General features: G+C 49.8%; 1 protein-coding gene across 1 annotated transcript; it reads right to left on the reverse strand.

Moving 5' to 3' along the window:
- Window positions 1-1,022: 1,022 nt before the first annotated feature.
- Window positions 1,023-21,391, reverse strand: PMM2 (phosphomannomutase 2). Its single transcript, XM_065892738.1, has 8 exons — window positions 21,319-21,391; window positions 16,339-16,450; window positions 14,428-14,504; window positions 13,655-13,746; window positions 10,714-10,813; window positions 10,527-10,602; window positions 9,121-9,236; window positions 1,023-1,146 (listed from the first exon to the last, which is right to left on the reverse strand). Exons 1-8 carry the CDS (start codon window positions 21,382-21,384, stop codon window positions 1,045-1,047), a joined length of 741 nt encoding a protein of 246 aa, XP_065748810.1. The 5' UTR covers window positions 21,385-21,391; the 3' UTR covers window positions 1,023-1,044.
- Window positions 21,392-22,094: the final 703 nt, after the last annotated feature.

A 22,094-nucleotide genomic window follows, 5' to 3' on the forward strand; every position in this document is an offset into this window, starting at 1 on the left:
CATGCCTGGACTGACGCCAGCCCCGGCACTGGCCAGTGGAGGAAGATGCTCAAAAGCACACAGGAACCGTTTTCTTGGAGAGCTCTCTTCCGTGTTCTGTGTTGTGGACAAGGCTCCGAGCTGCCTTCCAATTATACAAGGAACTTGCAGAAGGCGGGAGGGAGGAGTGAGGGTTGCAGACCCGACCACGGCAGCTCCGAGGGCCAGGGTGGATGGGCTTATTCAAACATCAGCAGAGAAACGGTACAGCTCCTGATCTGTTAGTTCAGGCTCTCCCCTGATCCCTGACGAACTAGGGCAAACAGGCCCTGGGGACAGCAGGAGGAGGTTCTTTGGGTGAAGTGTGACCGCCTCAGTTAGTCTCTGGGCCTGGGCTTGGAGCTGTGTCCGGGGAGGGCCATGTGCCAGTTCTTGGTGGGGTTGTTGGTTCCACTGCCTCTGTCCCAATGGCTAGGAAACCAGCGGGCTCTTCAAAGTGTAGTGGATACAGAGCTACCCCTGCTTCCTGGGCCAGCTAGGTGCAAAGTCCCTGGGGTCAGTGGTCACTCGGCCAGCGCTTTCACGGGGGAGCTTCATTTCTGGAAGTGTTTTTAACCATGTCCCAGGGTCAGATCATTGTAAACATCTTGTCCTTTCTTTCTCATCACCAAAGCCCCCCTCCTGGTACTGATGCAGAGGGTCCCAATGTGAATATCTCTTACATCTTCCACAAGACCCATGAGGAAAGGAGGGTCCAGGCACACTCGTTCTTCCTGTATCATTCTAGAATGATGGGAAAGTTTAAAAACAAAAAAACCCCAGGTGTACTGTGATCGCACGTATCAGGGCAGGGCTGGGGGTCCTGAGACTCGGGGTGGGGACAAAACCCTCTGTTGGAGACAGTCCTTTGAACCATTCTTGACAAGCCTTTTCTTCTTCCTTCTGGCTGCTTCTAGCACTGGAGGCGGAGGGCCATTTCCCTGCTGAGTGAGGACCCGAGTGACAACTGTACAGTGGGCTGGGGGTGGGCGTGGTGGGACGCCCCTCCCACGGGGAGAGGGATGGTCAGCAGAAGAGCTTCTCACAGATCCTGCGTGTGTCCTCGGGCGCCGTCACGGTGTAGCCCACCGTCCTCGGGTCTGTGAAGATCTCGTGGTCGTTCCCGCCCTGTGAAGACACGGCGCAGATGCAGGCGCCACCTGGCTCCTCCTGGGCCAAGGCTGTTGCCACCCAGGGGCCTGGGGCTAACCAGAGAAATAGGACCAGAAATGAGGACCCTGCGATTTTACCAGGTGGGGAGCATCTCTTCAGGCACCTTTTCTTAGCCCCCAGGAGAGAAAAAACAAGGGTACTGTCGTACCAAAAAAGGGTTTTTCACCTTCCCTTGAACTGCAGTTTAGCTTTGGAACATGCAATTATGCCTGTGAAAAAAATCACGATGTTCCCATGAAGATCTGTCTAAGGCTTATTTTTCTATCAAGAAAGCAGAATTCTCACCGCCATCCATTTGTTTTAACCGCATCCAAACTTTCCTAACAGGTCATGGGGGACTGTAGGAGGGCAGACAGTCCAGAGCAGCACTGCCCTTGAGACTTTCTGTGACGATGGACACGGTCCACCTCTGAGCCGACGGAGGCCACACGTGAGGCCTGTGACAGAGGGACTGAGTCTGATTCACTGAAGTTTAAATAGGCCCACGTGGCTGGAGTCTGAGCCTGGTGGCCTGGGCTCAGATCCTGGTCTAGCACCGGTGAGGGGGTATGTGGGCAGCTCCCCATCTGTGAAACGGGGATCGTGGTGGAACTTCGCCCAAAGCACCGAGGCCACTGGTGGACGCGCAATCCTGGGGCAGCCCCAGCACGCAGCTAGCACCGCTTCCTAGCGTTTCCATGCTTCCTTCCCGCTGGTGAGCCCCTAGGAGTTGAGGCCCAGTCTGGAAGGGGCCAGGCATGCTGGGTGCAGGGGGTCCTGTGACTGTGGATCACCTAGTCTGTGCTGAACCCCCTTCCCCAGTCCCGCCCATCTCAGGGGAATGCTGCTTCCACAACCCACAGCCCCGCAGGAAAGCCCCTGCTTAGCTTCTCACGGAATTTCCTATATTTTCCTCATAACATTGGATAAGCAGTCTAACGCAAAATCTTGAAAAAAAAAATCAATTAGTTTATAATGTGATGAAAATCACTGCAGAGAAAATGCATTTTTTCATAAAACACAGCATGAAGCCAGTATGGAGAAAACGATTCTGTACGAAAATGACATCCTTTTAAACAACTGACACCTGAAATTATGGCTGCTCTCATCTTTGTAAGAACCACCCACCCCCAAGCAGACGGCTTCCCTAGGAGAAGGTGAAGTTCATAGACCTCATGAGGGACTACTGCCTGGGCCCGAGGCGTGCTGGGTGGAGCCATGTTGGGAGGCCATGACCGTGGAGCCACACTGGGGAATGTTCTTTCCCAGAAGCCTGCCAAGCCTTGCGCGGGCCCCACGAATTTATGTCCTGTGAAGGGGCTCTGGTCATTCAGCTGGCCCCCAGCTCATGGCCAGCATCTCCTGAACAAGTACACGTGAAGACAATTCTTACGACTAAAAAAAGATTTCTCTTAGGAACGGCCTGGTGTGGGGAAACCAGCACAGAGCACCTAACCAAGCAAGAAAGAACTCCTGCTCTATTCAGAAAAACCCAGCACCCACCTGGGGACACTTTCACTCCAGTGTCACTCACTGACCCTGGAGGGAGGGGTTAGTCTTCATGGATTAACCCAACAAACCTTGTGCAGCGCTCACTACCCTCCGGGCATGGTCTCAGAAGCTGGAGATACAGAGGCAAACAAATGACGTCCACCTAAGGGCTGCCTTCCAAGCTTACATTTAAGATGGACATAAACAGCTCTGTGGATGCTTTGCCGGCATCTGCAAAGAATAAGGGGAGGGGACCAGGGTGACAGGGGAGACGCCTTTGAGCAGAGGCCTGAAGGAAGAGAAGGGACAAGCCCTGTGACTGCCCATCGGGGAAAGGCTGCCAGCCGGGCTAGAGCCTGCTGGGCTACAGCCTGCCGGGGAGGGGCCAGGCCGTGAGGCCTCGCAGGTCGAGATGAGGACTTGGGATTTTATGTGAAGCCTCCAGAAAGCCAGGAGCCAGGCTTCACACCATCAGGTTCGCTTCACAAGAGGAACTCTCTGGAGAATGGATGGGGATGAGGACTCAAAAGCGGAAGCAGAGGAGTCAGGAGGCTCCAGCCCCCAGCCAGGGTGCAAGGCAGACAGAAGCCACTCTCTGGGGAGCAGGACCTCTGGAGCAGCAAGGCTCACAGATGCCACGCCTGCCCCAACGTGGAGAGGGTGTCCCAGGTGCCCAACAGATGCCTCACCTGACAGAGGGCCTGCTGGTGGCGACGGCGGGGGGCGGGGAGCTGTCCGTGGAAGGAGGCTGAGCCCTGCTGCCTTGTAAGCCACTGATTCGTACCGAAGCCGGGTCCAGAGATTCCGATCACCCGGGAAGGAGAAACCTCCTGCAGCCCGGTGGGGCCCGCTGCTCTCAGAGGGCCGCAAAGCTGCACTGCCCGCACTGCCCACATCTCCCGCAGGGCAACTGGCCTCAGAGCGGGCGGGCTCCCTCCTGGGGCTGCACAGACCTTGCAAACCAGACTCAGAGTGAGGTCGGGAGAAGCAGAACCAAACCACCAAGCTAGTGAGTGCCACCCACTAGAAAAATAAGGCTACAGTGAATAGGAAACTTCAAAACTGGATTTGCATGTGCACCAAAGGTTACTGGATTCCTGCTGGGCAGGCTCAGCCACCCACAAGCTCCAAAACAAAGCTCCTGTTTCCTGGGAGGAGACGGAGGGAGGGAAGAGGCGAAGGGATGAGTAAGTGATCATGTTTCCGTTAAGGTGTACCTGGCAGGCCCAAAGTAGAGGCCCCGGATCAGCGCAGGCTGCCCATTAATGTTTAATCCCTACAAGGCCAAGGTCTGGGCCGATGGGAGGAGGGTCGCAGGGGGAGGAGGGTCGCAGCGCAAGCTGATTTTCTTGCATCAGTGTCCCTGGCCGCCGCCGGCTGCGTGCCCTGCTCCAGACACAACTCCCAGGGGGTCTCTGCTGTGTGGATACCTGCCCTCGGCACAGGCGAGCTCTCTAGCTGCACATGGACGTTTACCTCGGGTAGTTCAATAAGCACTTAGCCAATTTCTATCCATTATGGGTACAAAGACCACCAAGACAAAGGCTCAGCCTTCAAAGATCCCAGAGCAGGGGTTCTCCCCTGGCTGCAAGTGACAGTCACTGCAGGAGCTTTAAAAATACATCAATAAAACTGGGAAAGAACAAGAGACACAGGGGCCAAAGGCCCAGGATGCACTAAGAGCTCCCGTGCCTGGGTGTCTCTGGCCACAGGAGAGCTGGGTGCCCAGGGCTTATGCAGGACGCTGGGGACCTGATGACTGCGGTGTGCGCTGCTCTCCCAGTATGTCAGAATTAGCTGTGGATGAAAACAACCTCAAACAACTTTCACGTTTAAAAACCGAATGCCCTTAGATAACTGTGCTGATTTTTTTCCTAGAAAGAAGTAAACAGCTATGGTCAGAAACAGCCTGGCCCCAGGGTCATGAGGTTTTGAAAGCGATCAGGTGACTCCAATGTGCCTCCAGGGCTGAGGACCAGCAGCTCAGAATCTAGTGATGACCAGGCTGGGGGTGGGGCTGACGCCCCTGGGTGACTGCCCCTTCGAGTCTGGTGATGGCTCCGGCACAGCTCCCCTCATCCGTAAAACGGGGTTCAGAGATGCGTGAGGGGCCCTGGCACGGGAGCACATCGGGGAGATGCTGATGCTGTGGACACCAGTGAGCCCTGGGGGCCCGAAGCCTGGGTCTCCCTGAGCAGGAGCGTTGGGGTGAGGGATGCTCCTGCCTTGGGGTGGGGCTGGTCCACCGTCCTGTTCTCTGGACCAACGAGGCCACCAATTCTGGGGTCCGGAAGGAAGGCAGGCCCCCAGTGGACACAAGGGACCCATGGTTCCCCTGCACAGCATCTGGCTTCCTGTCCTCCCGCAGGGGGCCCGGGGTTCTCAGCAGGGTTGAGAACCTCTAATCTGGTCCATCCTCCTCCAGGAGGCTCAGACCACAAGGAGTGGCGATTTGCCCTGCGTCCCTCCAGGAACGAGCGACCCCCTCACCACGCTAACCTAAGCCTGCCACCAGCCACACAAGACCTGGGTCTCAGATTCTGCCACAGAAACAAACAGTCAGGTAGGTCTGTCAGTCAGGTAGGTCAGGTAGGTCAGGTAGGTCAGGTCGGTCAGATAGGTCAGGTAGGTCAGAAGGACACAGGTAGGTCAGAAGGACACATTCTGCACTTTTGTTAGCCCTAAGGAGCCTTGGGAGCCCTAAGGTCAGGTAGGTCAGAAGGACACATTCTGCACTTTTGTTAGCCCTAAGGAGCCTTGGGAGCCCTGGGGATGCCAGGAGATGCCGGGAGATGCCAGGCACGCCGAGGAAGCCCAGGCCCTGGCCAAAGGCCTAACAGAATCTCAAGGATCGTTGGGTACCACTCACAAGGGCAACCTGTCACCCATCCCGCAGGCCCCCAATCTCACAGAGCAACCTCAGTACTAGGTGAGCCTTATCACAACTTCCTTAAAAGCGGGGGCCTCTGGATGCAGGCCGGGCAGGCCCGCCGCTGGGAAAGAGGCACATCCCCAACTGCCTTCCCTCTAAGACCTCTCACTTTGTCCGGTCCTTTGGAAGCGGACCCACAACCCCCTGGATGGCCCGGGGCACTGAGGCTTAGACAGACTCCCGTGTGGTCACCGCGCCGGGCTTTTGGGGGGCCGACTTCGGTGCTCTCGGTTTCCAAGCCTACCACCTCATGCTGACTGCAAAGGATGAGCAGTCTTAGTGTTTTGGAAGTGAGAGGGGAGAATAAAAAGGGCATGGGCTTCCAGACCGCACTCAGCGAGCAGCTGGCCCTCTGCGGGGCCCCCGCATTCCCCGCATTCCCCGCCTCCCCCGGCTGGCGGCAGCGCGCAAGTGTCCTGCTCAGGGGTGACGCTGAGGAAGCACTTGAAAAGCTTCGTTCCCTTCCTCTTTTCAATGTGACATTTTTAAGTTTTACTTTTCAATAGACAGCACCTTCATGCAGCTCAAAAATTTAAAAACAGGGTCTTGTCACAGCGGTAAGTCTCTCCCATCCTCGTCCCACCCCCACGGTAACTCTGTAATTTTGGGGGTACCCTTTCAGACCCCCCGTGCGCACTTACAAGCAGACACAAAGAGAGATGATTCCTCTGTGTTTACACAAAAATGGAGCCTCTTACCAGCACTGCTCCACACCAGCTGTGCTTATGCTACCTGGCATTCCGCTGTGTGGCTGGACCCCCGTTTATTTCTCCATCTCCTGCGAAGGGCGGGGTTGTTTCTGGCGTGCCCCTCTCTGTAGCCCTTTCTACACAGGTAGGAGTGAACTGAGAGCCAAATTAACCAAAGTGGAATTGCGGAGTCACACCCATCAGTGGGTAATGCTCACCAAGTGTTCCAGTGGGTTTTCACGTCGCCCCGACTTCAAGTCCAGATGTTTTTTACAAGAAGCATTAAACAAGCAGAGGCACTGCTGCCTGGGAATTCGGCAAGGCTGGGGCTGAGCTGGCAGGCGCAGCCCCCTGGAGAGCCAGGCAGAGCAGCCTGGGTGCATCTTCCCAGGCGCTGGCCATCTCCCTCCCCGCGGCAAACCGAGCCCCCCCACCCCCACCCGCTACTCCCACCAAAGGCCGGGCCCAGGGCCTGTAAGCTGCCTGTTGTGGCTGCCGGGACGGATGAGGGAGTTTCCAGGACTAAGGAGGATTCAGAAGAGCCAGGGCCAGCCTCTTCCCTCTTCCCTCTGCTCTCTGGAGGTGCTCAGGGCGGGGGCCGGGGAAGACATGGGGGACTCGGTGCAACATCAGGCTCCGGCCGAGCTGCCGGGCAGGCGTCTAAGCCTGAGCTTGGCAGGGAAAGGGCTTTTTACTGGCAGCGCTTAGCTCAGGTGCTGTCTCCCTAGGAGCAGGCAAAAACATTTTGCCTTGGCGCAAAGAAAGAAAACAGCTTTCCAAATATCTATCACTGAATACGAAAAGAAACTTAAAGCTAGTGTTTGGATTGCTCAGTGCCTCAGGCTGTTAAAAGATTTAGATGGCTGGACTGCTAACTCCCATCTCCAGGAAACCACAGATAAAAAAGATCAGAGAGGAGGGCAAAGAATGATGCAAGAGCGTTTACTACAGTGCTCGTGAGGACAACAAAGAGCCACAAACCCAAAGGGCCTCTGCTAGGGAAATGGGTAAATAATCTGTGCCTAAATGCTAGAATGTTATACGGCCATTGAAAGCTTGTTTCAAAGAACATTCCCCGACGTGGGGGGAACGAAATATGTGAAGAGAACAAAAGCAGAAACCAGTGAACACACCGTGTCCCACATTTGGGGTCATATACATTGCAAAGAGGCTGAGAGGCATGTCAGCTGTGATTTACAAGTGACTTTTCCTTTCTTCTTCATGCTTTTTCTAATTTTCTACAATGAATACCTATTAATTAAGAATGGGGAGGAACCTCCCTTCGATAGTATCCATTTTTTAAAAGTAGGTAAGATTAAAAAAAAACAAAAACTGACGCGTGGTAATGCAGTGGTTAAACAGAAAACTCTCTAATTCCCAAATGAAGAATTCCCCAAAGATGCTGTTTTCCGATTATCTCAAAACCTGCATTCCATCCTGCAAAGTCCCAGCTGAGGCGTCATCATCACAGAACAACCTGCCTCAGCCCCTCTGAAGGGCTATCTTCTCAGCCTGCAGGAATCAGCCAAAGCCGGGAGGATGGAGGGGGGAAGAGGGGGGACCAGCGAGGGCGGCTCATGGGATCCTAGTTCCTCGACCAGGGATTGAACCTGTGGCCCCCTGCAGCGGAAGCGTGGAGTCCTGACCACTGGACGGCCAGGGAATCCCCCCAGTTTTATAATCTGGAAAGCAGGACATGAGACTATACTATCCAGAAGCCCCTTTCACGCTGGAAGACTAGCACGTTGAGATCTTACTGAAAAAGCAGGTCCACACAGGAGAGACCTTAGCAAAACAGCACGCATTTTGGGTGTACCGGGGGTTGGAGGGATTAAAAACTCCATCCATGCAGCCTTTCTGCCGCTGCAGTACAGCCACAAAGCCTGTTTGTACAAAGTACAGGAGCCTGATGGCAAGGTAGCTACCACCACTGGGTGGCCCGTGAGAGGGAAGCAGAGAGGCACGGGGGGTGCAAGAGGAAGGTAAAGGGAGGCGGCCCCGGGCTGGGCAGTGACCATTGGGGGCTGAGCCTCCTCTGGGCCTCGATGGCGACACAGCCCCTCCATCCAGCCCCTTGGGGACCCACCTGTCCTAAGGAGAGCCTCGCCTGCTACCTCGGTGGCTCTGGGGAAATTCCTCCTGCTGGCCTCTCAACACCTGGCTCTGCTCTCAGTCCCCAGTTTATTTTATTATTTTGGCCGCGCTGAGAAGCTTGAGGTATCTTAGTTCCCTGACCAGGGACTGAACCTGTGCCCTTGGCAGTGAAAGCGCCGAGTCCTAACCACTGGACCGCCAGGGAATTCCCATCATTCCCCAGTTTAGATTTGGTCCCGGACTTGGGATTTCCGACAGCCCCCCCGGGACAGCCTCCTGTGATGTGATGCCCAGGCCTGACCCCCCATCTCTCATCTCTCCTGAATTCCAGACTCACGAGACTCTTGGTCCTCCTACCATTTAGGACTCCTAGTGCACAACCTAAATGAACGCCCCTGGGGAAAAAACACGGCGGAAACACGAAACAAAAACAGCAAGGGCTTTGAAACACAAAGAGGATCTGATGACAGCACTGGGTCTCATTCCGGAAGGTGCTCGAGGTGGGTGACACTTAACTCAAAGCCAAACTGAAAGGCTCCATCCTTGCCTTCAGAGGTGTCGGGTGTCTGAGCGCAGAGAAGAGGGAGCTCCATCACCCCCCTCTCATAGGACAGAAGCCATTACTCAGTTTGAGCTGGGCTGCCAGGTGAAGTGTGGCTGGGGGCAGAAAAGCCCATCTGTCCACTTTCCCCCTCTTCAATCCCAAATTGAACAATGAAACTGCAAAAACACTTCCATACTTACTGGCATGGTTTTGTCACCAAAGAAATAAATGGTCTCATAGCCATCCTTTTCCACGTGTCCCAGGCAATACCTCTTGTCCCATCCATCAGGGAAGACATCAAAGCTGATCTGACCTCCTGCCGAGCGGGGAGGGAGACACACAAGCTAAAGGTGAAAAGGAGGCTAATGATATGTCATTGAAAGAAAATGTGCCCTTTGATCTTGTCGGCAACTGGAGTGCCAAGGTTGATTTTTATTACCTCAGTTTGCTAATTACAATACTTTACGGGTAGGTTCTAGAAATCAATTCTTGCATGACTTTTTTTTTCTCCATCGTGATTTCACCTAAAACCTAAAAATCTAAAGTCTAAAGAAGAGACACAGAGTGCTGATTCAGAGTGAGACCCACAATGGCTTTGCACCCGAGCGGTCTGCAGAGCGCGCTTAAACGAAGCCCAAAGCAGGCCGGTGAAAGAGCTGCGAACAGCTTTCTTCAGCCGTGCTCCCCTGGAGCTGCACTGTGCGCTCGGCGGAGAGGCCTGGGAGCGGGATGCATCCAGCTCGTCGTGCAGGAAAATGAAAGTCCCACGGACGGGGATTGCCAGGCAGCTTTCTTGGGCAACAAAAACCCTTTCAGAGCTGTGTCAGGGAAGATGTTCATCTCACAGTTCAAGGATACTTAACAAGCCACCCATTCATCTTTTACACAGAGGCCCTCTGCAATTCCAGTTTTCTGGCAAGCATACGCTTATTTGAGCCGGTGAAAGGAGAGGGCTGTAAGTATGGCTTGTCAGCACGGACAGCAGAAATCGGTCTGTTTAAAGCATTTGACAGGCATATTCCACCAAAAAGCGAGGCAGAGATATCAGCGGTGCAGGAAGAGCTCTGCATCAGACACTGGAAATGGCCGTATGCTGGCCTGTCACTATGAACAGAAATTTCGTGAACCTGGACAAGTGCCTTCCCCTTTCTGGGCCTCGGCTTCTTGATTTGTAAAACCAGCCCAAGTGACTTCGAAGGTTCCTTGCCATTCGAACATCACAGGATTCCAGAACACATTCAGTCTACTTGATCTAAGAGGCCCTGTCCCACCTCTCTCCTACAGTCACCCATGAGCTAGCTGTCTTCTGCCCAAAGGTGTGGGGATAAGTTCTCACTCTTCATTAAGCAATCTTATTTTTGACTAGGAGAAGTGCAGGCAGGAAAAATCCTGCTGGGCGAGGATTTAGAACCAAACCCAGCAGCGTGGAAATCATCTCCTAACCTGAGTCTCGGCTAGCGCTGATCAGGCAGGAGGGCAGTTTCCTGCCACGGACGGCCCAGCTGCAAACTCGTCACCGTCCAAGTTCAAGAGCACACCGGCCCACAACCACCTCCCAGCAAACAGCTCCCAGACAGAGCCTGAAGCCCGCTTGAATGCATGATACCTATGGAAAACGTGAGGCCTTTCCCTGCAAACTCTCTCCGCAGATCCTCCACGAATTTCTGTCTTATACTTTCTTTCTGAGGAAAACAAAAAGATACCGATAGTCCACGGCATTAGAAGCACACTTTCTTGGCCACAGAGATGCACACCACACGTCCATACACCCCGGCTATTTCATAAAGACTCACTTGATCCAGTTCGTAGAACTCAATGCGTTCTTCCTGGCTGCAGCTTCTTCCGACGGGGGACACATTCAACATCCCATTTCGGAATTCGATGAAAGTACCCCTGGGGAGGAAAAGGGGACGGAGGTCCCAGAGATACATCATTTATTTGAGCAACACAACAGATGGACAGACAGGCTAAAAAGCGGGCCAATTCCAGGGACGTCCCTGGAGGTCCAGTGGCTAAGACTCCGCACTTCCACTGCAGGGGGCATGGGTTCGATCCCTAGTCGGGGCATTAAGATCCCGCATGCCGAGGTGTGGTCAAAAAAAAAAAAAAAAAAAAAAAGTGGGGCGATTCCGATGGCAGAGGCGGGTGTGATCAGTCTTTGGCGGTGCTGTGCTCTCATCTCTCCTGAATTCCAGACTCACGAGACTCTTGGTCCTCCTACCATTTAGGACTCCTAGTGCACAACCTAAATGAACACCCCTGGGGAAAAAACACGGCGGAAACACGAAACAAAAACAGCAAGGGCTTTGAAACACAAAGAGGATCTGATGACAGCACTGGGTCTCATTGCGGAAGGTGCTCGAGGTGGGTGACGAGCCTCACGTGGCTAGAGAGCCCTGAAAACTGTGGCTGATCTGACCTGAGATCAGAGTTCACAGATTTCGTATGAAAAAGGAGTGTAACCATCATTGACAATGCTTTATACTGACTATATTTGAAATGACTAGAGTTTGGATATAGTCAGTTAAATAAAACATATTAAAATCAATTTCACCTATTCCTTTCCGTTGTTTTTTTTTTTCGTTGTTTTTTTTTTTAAACATGGCCACAGAAAGCGGAAAAAACGGCACATGTGGCTCATATTACATTTCTGCTGGACGGTGCTGCTCTTGACAGAGAATGTTATAGTTAACAAAGAGCTATGAAAATGATTACTAGCTCTTCAAGTTCCCTGAGGAATCTGAAAATATATGTCCCAGACACCTTTGCAAGTGACCTAGTGAAATGCTGATTTTTACCAAGAAAAGCAACACAGGAAAAGCTGCTGAGGATCCCCAGGAGAGCCTCAGTAATAATACTTCAAGGACACACGCCAGGCGTGGGGCTGGGACCAGATTCCACGCCAATGCCGCCACTTACCAGGGACCCTGGGCACCGCTCTGCTCTGAGCTCAGAAAGGGGCTAATGGCACTTGCTCTGAGCCCCCCTGAAGGGGCTCCTGAAATGAAAAGTACCAGTTTATCTAAAAAACTGGGAAGCAAGTAAAGTAAAAATAGCGGTATCTCCATCACTGGATCCTTCCTCTGCTGTGTTCAACTTGCAGAAAAAGAGGCAAACGATACAACAACGTATGTGCACCTAAGACACTGTTTCAAACACCCCGTCCCGGTTGTCCTGGACTCGGTACAGACCAGCCTGTCGCCTATACCTTCTACATCTACACTGGGGTATGGGGCCCTGGTGATCATTCCCAGGGGGGATACTAGGCCTGTGGGTCCTAAACTGTCAGAAAAAGAGGTCATGCCCAAGGCAGGGAGGGAGGTTGATGCACTGCAGAAAGGCTTCCGTTCTAAAAACCAGGACTAAGGCGGGTGATCAAGCATTCACTTCCCCCCGAAGACCTGGACGATGTGACGTCTTACTACACTTGCCTGGCGTGTGTGGGACATAGCATTAGACCCACGAGCAATGTGGGTAAATGCCGATCAAGGAGGAACTCAGCTCTGCCTTCTGAATTCACCGGGTATCTCAGGCTAATTCGGAGTCACAGCTCTGCACGCTGGGCCCTCTCACTAGATGACATCTTCTTTGGAGGACAGGAGTGTATCTTATCCTTTTTTTATCCTCCCTCAATGCTCAGCCCAAAGTAAAGACTGAAATGACCTGGGGTACGTTATATGTTCACTTTCTACAACGGAGAATTTCTAATATACGTAAAAGTCAACAGCACAGGATGAGGAACCCTCACGGGCCGTCTCCCAGCTGCCAGAAAGATGGACTTCGGGTCCCTCCTGTCTCATCCATCCCCCTTCCTGGGACAGATGTGAAAAAGGAAGCCCCTGCCCTCCGAGAGGAGGTGCCGAGCAGGGGCATCTGTTTCGGAAATTCTGGAAACAGGTCTCGAGCACTCTCGAAACTCCAGCATGTCTTGAAATTCAATCACCCTTTAAGAAATGTTTCACCCTCTAATCATTAGGGTGTTACACATTAAGTGCAGAAAACCGAGAAGATGAAAAGTATTTCAAAGAAACCACCTGAAATCTCATTACCAAGAAACAACCACCATTAGCATATGGTCCGTTTTCTGCCAATCTTTTAACTGTGGGCATGTGTGCACATTACTGTTGTTATTATTTTAAAATGGGAATTGAGATAACAGTATTCAGAACAAGAGGTAGGTTCCCGAATCAAATGCCTACCGAGGCCAGAAAAATGAGACAAGTGGCCCGTGAAAGACTGGGGGATGGGGAGGGGGCAGCGCTGCCCGCCAGGCTGCTGCCACCTAGGAGGCAGCATCGAGCTGCCGGGTTTTCAGATGCTGCAGAAGCCGGAAACCCAGGTATTTTAAAGTGTGAAATCAGACTTTTAAATGATAGCACTTACTGTAGATTTTACTGGACACCAGGGGCCAACTGAACTTGGCTTTGCATGGGATTTGGCCCGGGGGCCTCCGGTTTGAGACTCCTGAGCTGGGGCCTGGGCTGATGCTACTTTTCCCACACTGCTGTTTCACAGGCATGTGCCTTAACTGATAGCCTTTGAAAGCATATAGTTTTCAACTTCCGTCACGTGGACGCACCATCATTTATGTAATCATTGGTCTACCGCTGGCTTTACAGAAGGTTTCCAGTGATCCCTTAGTAAGCACCGGGCTTTGGAGTTAAGTTAGCTCCAACCCACCAGATGACATCACGCCATATTCCAGTGGCGCTTCTTTGCTAAAAGCAAACCCACCTTTTCTTCGGGAGTTTAATTTTCGCGATGTAGCTCAGACAGTAGTTGATTAAGTCCTGGATTAGGGCCTCACCCAGGTGACCTTGAATGTTCTAGATAAAGAAAATACTGGAGTTAACTTGACATAGTGGGAGGCCTTTTCAAAATGGCTTTCCAGCAAACCCAGGTCTTCAGCCTCTGTGGCTGGAGGGTCACCAAGCGGTGGTGGGGACACACCCCACTGCCTTTCTCCTTTTCTCCCTTTTTCTCTGGTTGAAAACATTAGGCAAACCAGAAAGGGCCTCGGTCAAAACCATTTTCTGCCTCATTACTCAAGATTTTTGTATTCATTATCTCTCAAGTGCTTCCCAGAAGCCCCAAAGAGTTTATTGCTACTGCCTTTTATTCAATTAAAGTATCTGCAGACATTGATAGAAAATATATTTGTTCCACTTTGGCTTCCTCTTACGTCTGAATAGAACGATCTTAATGGTAATAAGAGCTACATGGTACCTCTTAGAAATGCTTGCAGCAAGGCAACTTGCCCTAGTCTTTGCTACCATAATAGAAATATTAGATTAAGTAACCTTGAAAAACAATTATAAAAATGTAGTTAACAATTTGGAATGTGTACTAGTCACATGGTTCAATATCCAAAATGTAAACAATACAGGGTAAAGATTCGTTACCACTCTTCTCCCAGATATAACTCCCTGGAGGCATTCAATATCAAATACCTTTTTAGAAAACACTTCACTAGTAGTACAGAGTAGTATGGATACTTGCAAACCTACCTGTTTGCACAAGAGTTTCCCATCTTTGTATGCTACCAAGCCATTTTCTGGAAACACATAATCATATTTTTCAACCACTGCCAACAAAACAAAATTGAGAATGCAATGAATTGGACCCTGTGTTTCTATTTCTTGATTAACACTGATCGCCAATAAAAATGCTAAACTCCAGTAATGACTGTGAAAGGCTATCTCATCTTAACAGATCGGGAGGGTGGAAAAAAAGCTCCTTAAAAACTTTTTTCAAAAGGCTCTTCATTATAAATTTAAAAGATGACAATTAGGCGGCAGACTGGAGACTGGTGGGCACCTCAGCGATGGCTCCCAAACCCCACTGTGAATCTGCATTACTGGGGCGGTGATGAAAATCTGCAGAATCCCAGGCTCTGCTCCCAAGGTTTCTCAATCACAATCTGCAGAGGCCAGGTTAAGCATCAGATTTTGTTTTCTAAAGCTCTTCAGGCGAGTCTCACATTCATTCACATTTGAAGACCACCCACATAAATCTTAACGGAGCCTCAAACTCTAGGTGCTTGCCAAAATGCAGATTCCCAGGCACTATGTGTTGGGCGGGGCTCCCACATCTCCATCTGAATGAGCTCCTCAGGTGATTCTGATACAGGTGGGTCTTGCACTTTCTTCTGGCTCGCTACTGTTTTGATTCTGGAGTTTCGACTCTTACTCTCTGAAATGTAAGACGCTGTGCTGCCCTGACAAAACCTCTCTGAGCCTGTGGTTAATTACGTGACCAGAGGCAGAAAGGGCAATCAGGACCAGGCAGCAGGATCCCTGGGTCTTAATGTGTCCCATTATGTTGTTTATAGCGTTTCTAAACAGAGCACCTACAAGGAAAATTAAGTGTAACCAGAACAGAGAGTTTTAAAGGCACTACACAGATCCCTCTTTCAGTAACTGGTTCAATAAATACACCCCACACAGATTTGCACTGTAAGATATTACATCTAGAACAGTGGTTCTCAACTGGGGGTGATTTTGCCCCCTGGGGACATTTGGCAGTGTCTGGAGACATTTTTGGTTGTCACACTGGGTGTGGCAGCACTACTGATATCAAGTGAGTAGAGGCCAGGGATGCTGCTAAACATCCTACAGTGCACAGGACATAGAGAATTACTGGCCCCAAACGTCAACAGTGCCAAAAAGAATGCTCAATCCATCTCTCTCTCTACCTGCTATTCCTTATAGGCCAGGCACCCTGGAGGCCCTGGGGCCATGGAGATGAATAATCCATAGCACTAGTCTTCAAGCCAAACATAACCAGACAGTTTCCAATAATCAGAGTGCTATACCCACAGCACTAGACTCTCTTTGAGGGTAGTTGCTAAAGTATGATTCCCATGCCCTACAGACCCATGCCCTTCAGAATCTCCAGCGAAGGGGCACGTAAGAATCTCCACCTTCCTGGGGTCCTGGGCTTGAGATTCTGGTTCACTAGGTGGGGAGGAGCCTGGGTGCCTCCCGACTAGGCAACTCTGGGGAACACTGCGATACGGCAACAGAAGGAGGCATGAAGACCCGGAGCACCCCTCAACACCTGGGTGAGAAGGACGTCAGGAGACGGGGCCCGAACTGAGGCCAGAAGGGCAGTTAATGGGGACCAACAGGAAGGACTGCAGGCCGAGAAACAGACACCCATCTTTCTAGGTGAATGTGTCCATGTCTCCGAGTACCAACTGTCCCACTAGCAACTCCAGAAATTTATTTGTAGGACTAAAAACAGAGGAAAAATAAAGGCAGAGAAAATGTTTCCCCGAACAAGGAAGCAGGAAGCCTGAAGCCTGCCACACGGGGATGAGGGCTCGGGGCTCCTGTGATACTAAATGGCAACAGGTCCCAACGTCCTCATGAGAAGTTGACCTTTTACCAAAATGTAGTCGGCAATGTGGAGTTTACCATCGTTTCCCAGTTGCTCCTGTACTTTCTCAAAGTCCGACCCGCCTACGACTCCAACTTTGATCTTCTGCCTCAGTTTTTGTAGAAAGCAATCCATGTCTTTGGTAATTTTCTGCGTTTCAAAAAGAAAAACACAACAGTCAAGAGCCACGAAGTAATCGGGAGACTAAAATCCCAAGAGTGATACAACCCTTATTTTTATCACTGCCAATTTGGTTTCTAGGTCTACAGATAAGACCAACTATTTAGTCGTGCTTTGGGGACATCAACTTTTTTATCGGAAAAAAACGTGTTAAATTTTACTTATTTTTACCTAGTTTAAAACACACAAGAAATGTATTAACAGCTGTTATATACTGCTCTAGCCTTTTTTCTGTGCATTTATATATACACTTGTCTATATGCACATACATAAATAGGTGCTTTTTGAAACCCAAGTGGACTGACTCATCCCACATCTTGTGCAATGACTTGCTTTCTCAGCACTAAGCTGTGATTTTTCCATAACGCATGTAGACCTACCCCAGTCCTTTCAAATGCCACACTGTGCTCCATTTATGGATTTAAGTTGATTAAAACAAAATAACATAATGAGATTAAAGAGGAGGTTGAGAGTTGATTTATTATAATTATATAAACAAACAAAAAGCCTTAGAGTAAGACCACTAGATTTTTCAGTCTCTCCTGAAAGAAAAGCTATATCTATAAATAGTGGTCTCAAGACTTCCCTGGTGGTCCAGTGGGTAAGACTCTGCGCTCCCAATGCAGGGGGCCTGTGTTCCATCCCTGGTCGGGGAATTGGATCCTGCATGCTGCAACTAAGAGTCCGCATGCGGCAACTAAGACCCGGTGCGGCCAAAATAAATAAATAAATGTTAAGAAAAAATAAATAGTGGTCTCAGTGGTATAATTTTATGCTAGTTAAATTCCAAACCGTGTGCCCATTCAAAAGAAATTTTAAACTGACATGAAAAGATATCCCTGTGTTCAATCAAATCACAATGAAGTTTTAAAACTTTTATTTCATTACTTTTAGCAATCTTAATTGTACACTTACATGGAATATCTATACAAATAAAGTTACCAGAAATTAAAAACAAAAAACCCACTTAACAACTTCAGTACAAAAACATCCAGAATTCAATCTTCTCCTTTTCTTTTCTTTTGGTACGCGGGCCTCTCACTGCTGTGGCCTCTCCCGCTGTGGAGCACAGGCTCTGGACACGCAGGCTCAGCGGCCATGGCTCACGGGCCCAGCCGCTGCGTGGCACGTGGAATCCTCCCGGACTGGGGCACGAACCCGCGTCCCCTGCATTGGCAGGCGGACTCCCAACCACTGCGCTACCAGGGAAGCCCTTCTCCTTTTCTTAAAAAAAATTTTTTTAGAGTAATACATGCATATGATTAATAAAATAAAATTGTACAGAAGGGCTTACATCAGAGTGCAATCTTTTCTACATCTTCCGGTGGAATCTTGACCTAATAGACAAAATCTAGTGGCCTCTGAGTCAGTGATTGTGAAAATGGGTCCCAGAGTCCCCACAACTGCTTTACTCAGAGCCGACGTCAGAATGCAAGTGGGGAAGATTCCCATGATTGCAAAATATTAAAAATGCAACACAAACGCAATACTTCCACCTTCAAACAGAAGCCTAAGGGCACAATTTATTTTCTCTTGACCCTTGTGCACACTGATGAGTTAAATGGTGTTGCTGTCCAGCTATGAGACGTGCTCTGCCACTTGCATTGGTCAGAGACACCTTTTCGCTTCCAGATGTCAGCAAATATTTTGACAGGAAATAAGACCTAGCTGCTCGTGACCACAATAGAGCATCTAAACTACCCCACACCGCAGGAGAGATTTGGAGCAAAATAACCACACAGCCAAATTGTCAAAATGTTTCTAAATAACTCTTGTGCTGATAATTTCAAGGAATTCTAAATCATCCCAGACAAAATAAAGCACAGAGAAAGAGCCAAAAGCTTGGAATTAAGGTGAAAAAATGTTAAAAGTTCACCTTCTGAAAAATTAAAAAAAAAAATTATAAAAGACTTTTTTGGGACAATTAAGGAAAACTGAGTGGAGTAGAGGAAGAGTTAGAAAATAGGGCCTGTGGGCCAGACCCAGCATGCTGCTTGTTTTTGTAGAGTGACTGGAACACAGCCATATATCCATTCATTTCCGAGGTGTCTCTGGCCACAACTATAGATGTGAGTAGCTGTGACAGAGACCATATGGCCTGCGAGCCTCAACCATTTACTATCTGGCTTTTTACAGAAAAAAGTGTGCTGACCCCTGGACCAGGATATAAAATAATATTAGGGAATTGGTGATAGTTTCCTTAAGTATGATGACGGTACTTTGGTTACGACACATGTCCTTGTCCTCAAGAGCTGCAGGTGCGAACATTTAGGGGTGAAGTACCATTATGACTACAGCTTAGGAAGTGGCACAGAAAAGATTAAAAAAAGAGAGAAAGTTAATATCAATCACTGTTGAATTTAAGTGGTGGGAATATGGATGTTTTGGGTACTATACTTTTCCAGCGATTGTGTACGTTTGAAATTTTTCATGACAGGAAGTTGAAAAACAATTCACCCAGGTTTATATCCTGGTTCTAAGTCTCAACTGCTTTTAGATGCAATGGCATTTCTTAGGAAAGTACTCAGAACAGCAAAATTCTACTAAAACACTAAAATGTGCAAAGCTCTGGACTCCACCCTAATTAGATTTTACCTGTTTAGGTCATATACTATTTCAGCAGCTGCAGGAAAAGATAACCCATTTGATTGCTTTCGGATTGTCTTATGCTTATCAATGTTTGAGAATGCGAGTATTGAGGAAGGGAAAGGTTGTACAATGAACAGATCTGTTGCTAAAATAGTTTTTATTTTTTATTTTTAAAATAGCTCTATTTTTTAACCTTGAGCACCCAGCACATAGAAACAATTCTATTTTTTTTATTATTTTTTATTTATCTATTTATTTATTTAATTTATTTTTTTAGCTGTGTTGTGTCTTTGCTGCTGCATGCAGGCTCTGTCTAGTTGCGGTGAGCGGGGCTACTCTTCATTGCGGTGCGCGGGCTTCTCATTGCGGTGGCTTCTCTTGTTGCGGAGCACGGGCTCTAGGCGCACGGGCTTCAGTAGTTGCGGCACGCGGGCTTAGCAGCTGTGGCGCACGGGCTTAGTTGCTCCGTGGCATGTGGGAACTTCCTGAACCAGGGCTCGAACCCATGTCCCCTGCACTGGCAGGCAGATTCTTAACCACTGTGCCACCACGGAAGCCCCGAAACAATTCTCTTTAAAATTAGATTTTTTTTTTGAGTGTAAAAATTTACTTACATTCGCCAAAGAATACCACGTTTCAAATGTTTTAAGGGAGAACACTGAGGGTTGCCTGGTCTCGCTGCTATTTCATACTTTATGCTTATATATCCTGGTACCTTCTGGGAATCAGAAGCACGTTCCTGAATGACACACCTAGTAACACAACAGCCTCCACCTGGGAGCAGTAGCAGAAAATGGCAAACTTAGCAAATAACGATGCCCTGAGGCCCAGAGACTTGTACCAGATCTCTTGTGTGAAATCAAGGTCATGGTTCCACTGAGTCTGTTTCCTTATTTAAAATGGAAATAACAGCTATCCTACCAGGGATGAAAGAGGGAGAAAGGTTAAAAGGGTCTAATGATACTGTGTAAAAAGGCTTGGAATGTAAATCCGAGGCCATTACAGCCAATGGGCCAAATTGAGAGCAGTTTTACTGGAACGCAGCTATACTATGTCTACATAAGGTCTATGGTTGCTTTTGCATTAAAGTCGAGTAGTTACTACAGACCATATGGTCGGCAAACACAAACGTATTTGCTATCTGGCCTTTTACAATGAATTGCTGACATTGGCTCCAGACCACTATGCGCTAATTAACAACCTACAGCTGTGCATGGATCGCTGAATCTCAGAATCAAAAAGGGCCTCTGGAGAACTTGCAATTGAGCATCATCACTAGATACATAGCACCTGTGGCTCAGAAAGGTAAAATGATAGGGACGGCTAAGGTCACAGACATTCGTTGTGAATTCTGGAGCACACATACCACTGCTTTCACCCGGCCCAAACTAAGCAGGGTAGAGCTAGAACTTGAAGACAGTGAGGCTACTTGGGTCAAGTCTTAAGTTCAAATGGCTGGTGTTCACTGACTAATCCGTGCAAGGGGGAGGTCAGAGTGGGCAAAGATCACAAATGTTAACCTTAACTGAAACATATCCGTGCCTACGGCAACAAAATCTGGACATGAGAAGTTTCTAGGAGTCCAAGGAGGTTCTCAGCAGGCAGCCTGCAGCAATCTAGGTCTCCTCCATCACCCCACTCCACTGCAGGGCTGGAGAAGCGAGTGGTGGCGGTCGCTGATATTAACTGAATATTATTGAACCCAGTCTACCGTACGCAAGATACTTTCATGGACTTGTATGATTTCATCCGACACCCACAAACACCACATGCAACAGGTCATATCCCCACTTAATGCCATAGATGCTGAGGCTCTGAGGTTAAATGACTTTGCTCAAGGTCACACAGTTGTCAGGAAGTAAAGCTGAGACTCTACCAGGTCCGTTTGACCTGGAAACCTATGTCTTTCACATCAGGCTACAGGCAGAGACCATACGTCATAGGTCTGAGGAGGGCACACAAGCTGGTTAAGGGGCAGAGCTGGGGTTCAAATCCGGGGCTGGAGATGAGAGTCCAGAACTGCGTTTTCCAACCCAACCCAAGTTTCTTCCTCTCTAGAGTTTTCCGGCCTGTCCCATCTCTTCGAGCACCCTGAGGTCTTGAAGAGCTGGTGGGAGTTTCCATCTCATTCTTCCAGGAACCCAGAGTAGAGTTCGGTCCCTTCAGGGGAGATTGGTGGTCCTTAGCCCCGTCTGGGAGCAGCAGAGGGCTCTGCACCGGCTGCCGCCAGCCCGCCGGACGCCGCTTACCTGCCGCGGGGCCGTCAGGGTCCCGTCCACGTCGAAGAGGCAGAGCGCTGGGCCGTGCGCCGCCATGACCCCAGTTTCCACGCGTACCTTACAGGATTCGCTGGCACCTGGAATCTGTCTCGGAACTTCCGGGACCAGCCCCCCTGCCGCAGGGCACGCCGGGAGGAGGAGAATCCACTCCCATAATGCCTCGGAATAGCGCTGGCTGTTCTCTCTGGACTACAGATCCCAGAATGCAATGCTCCTCTACGCTGTCCTATTAGGGCCGAACACGCGCTCTTAGCGGTTCCGGGAGTAGGTGGGATTCACTTCCGGCAGCCGGCATTGAAGTCATGGTAAGAAGGCCGGTGGTGGGAAGTAAGGGAGGTGACGTGTTTTGTGGGTCGGGGGCAGGCCTGGGGCAGGCCTGCAGACACCTGGGGTTCTGATTCGGAGAATCCATGGGAGGGACGTGGGTTCCGATTTGTTATTCCCCGCTCTCCTGTGCGCTCAGGTCACGTGGGCCAGCAACGGCGATAACTAAAACTCACTGAGCACTCGCCGAGCATCAAGTGCATTTGAAGGCTTTAAAACCATCATCACATTCAGTATATTTTGGATCCCCATTTTGAAAGATGAAGAAACTGGGGCCCAGAGAGGTGGAGTAATTTGCCCAAAGATCCACAGCTGGTGACTGTAGGAGTCGGGATTGGAACCCAGATCTGACTTCACCGCCCAAAGTATCTCTCACTGCACTATTCGAGGTGTGGAACTGTGCATCTTATAAACTCCTTGTG

Source organism: Phocoena phocoena, chromosome 15, assembly GCF_963924675.1.
Source record: "Phocoena phocoena chromosome 15, mPhoPho1.1, whole genome shotgun sequence".
Lineage (NCBI taxonomy): Eukaryota > Metazoa > Chordata > Mammalia > Artiodactyla > Phocoenidae > Phocoena > Phocoena phocoena.

What these genes read in the sequence shown, in the direction of transcription:
- PMM2 (XM_065892738.1), bottom strand. Translation starts at nt 21,384, where the DNA reads ATGGCGGCGCACGGCCCAGCGCTCTGCCTCTTCGACGTGGACGGGACC. An exon ending in GGAGCAACTGGGAAACGATG is followed by an intron (nt 14,505 to 16,338) that starts GTAAACTCCACA and finishes TTTTGTTGGCAG; the next exon opens with TGGTTGAAAAATATGATTAT. An exon ending in TTGGTGACAAAACCATGCCA is followed by an intron (nt 1,147 to 9,120) that starts GTAAGTATGGAA and finishes GTGTCTTCACAG; the next exon opens with GGCGGGAACGACCACGAGAT.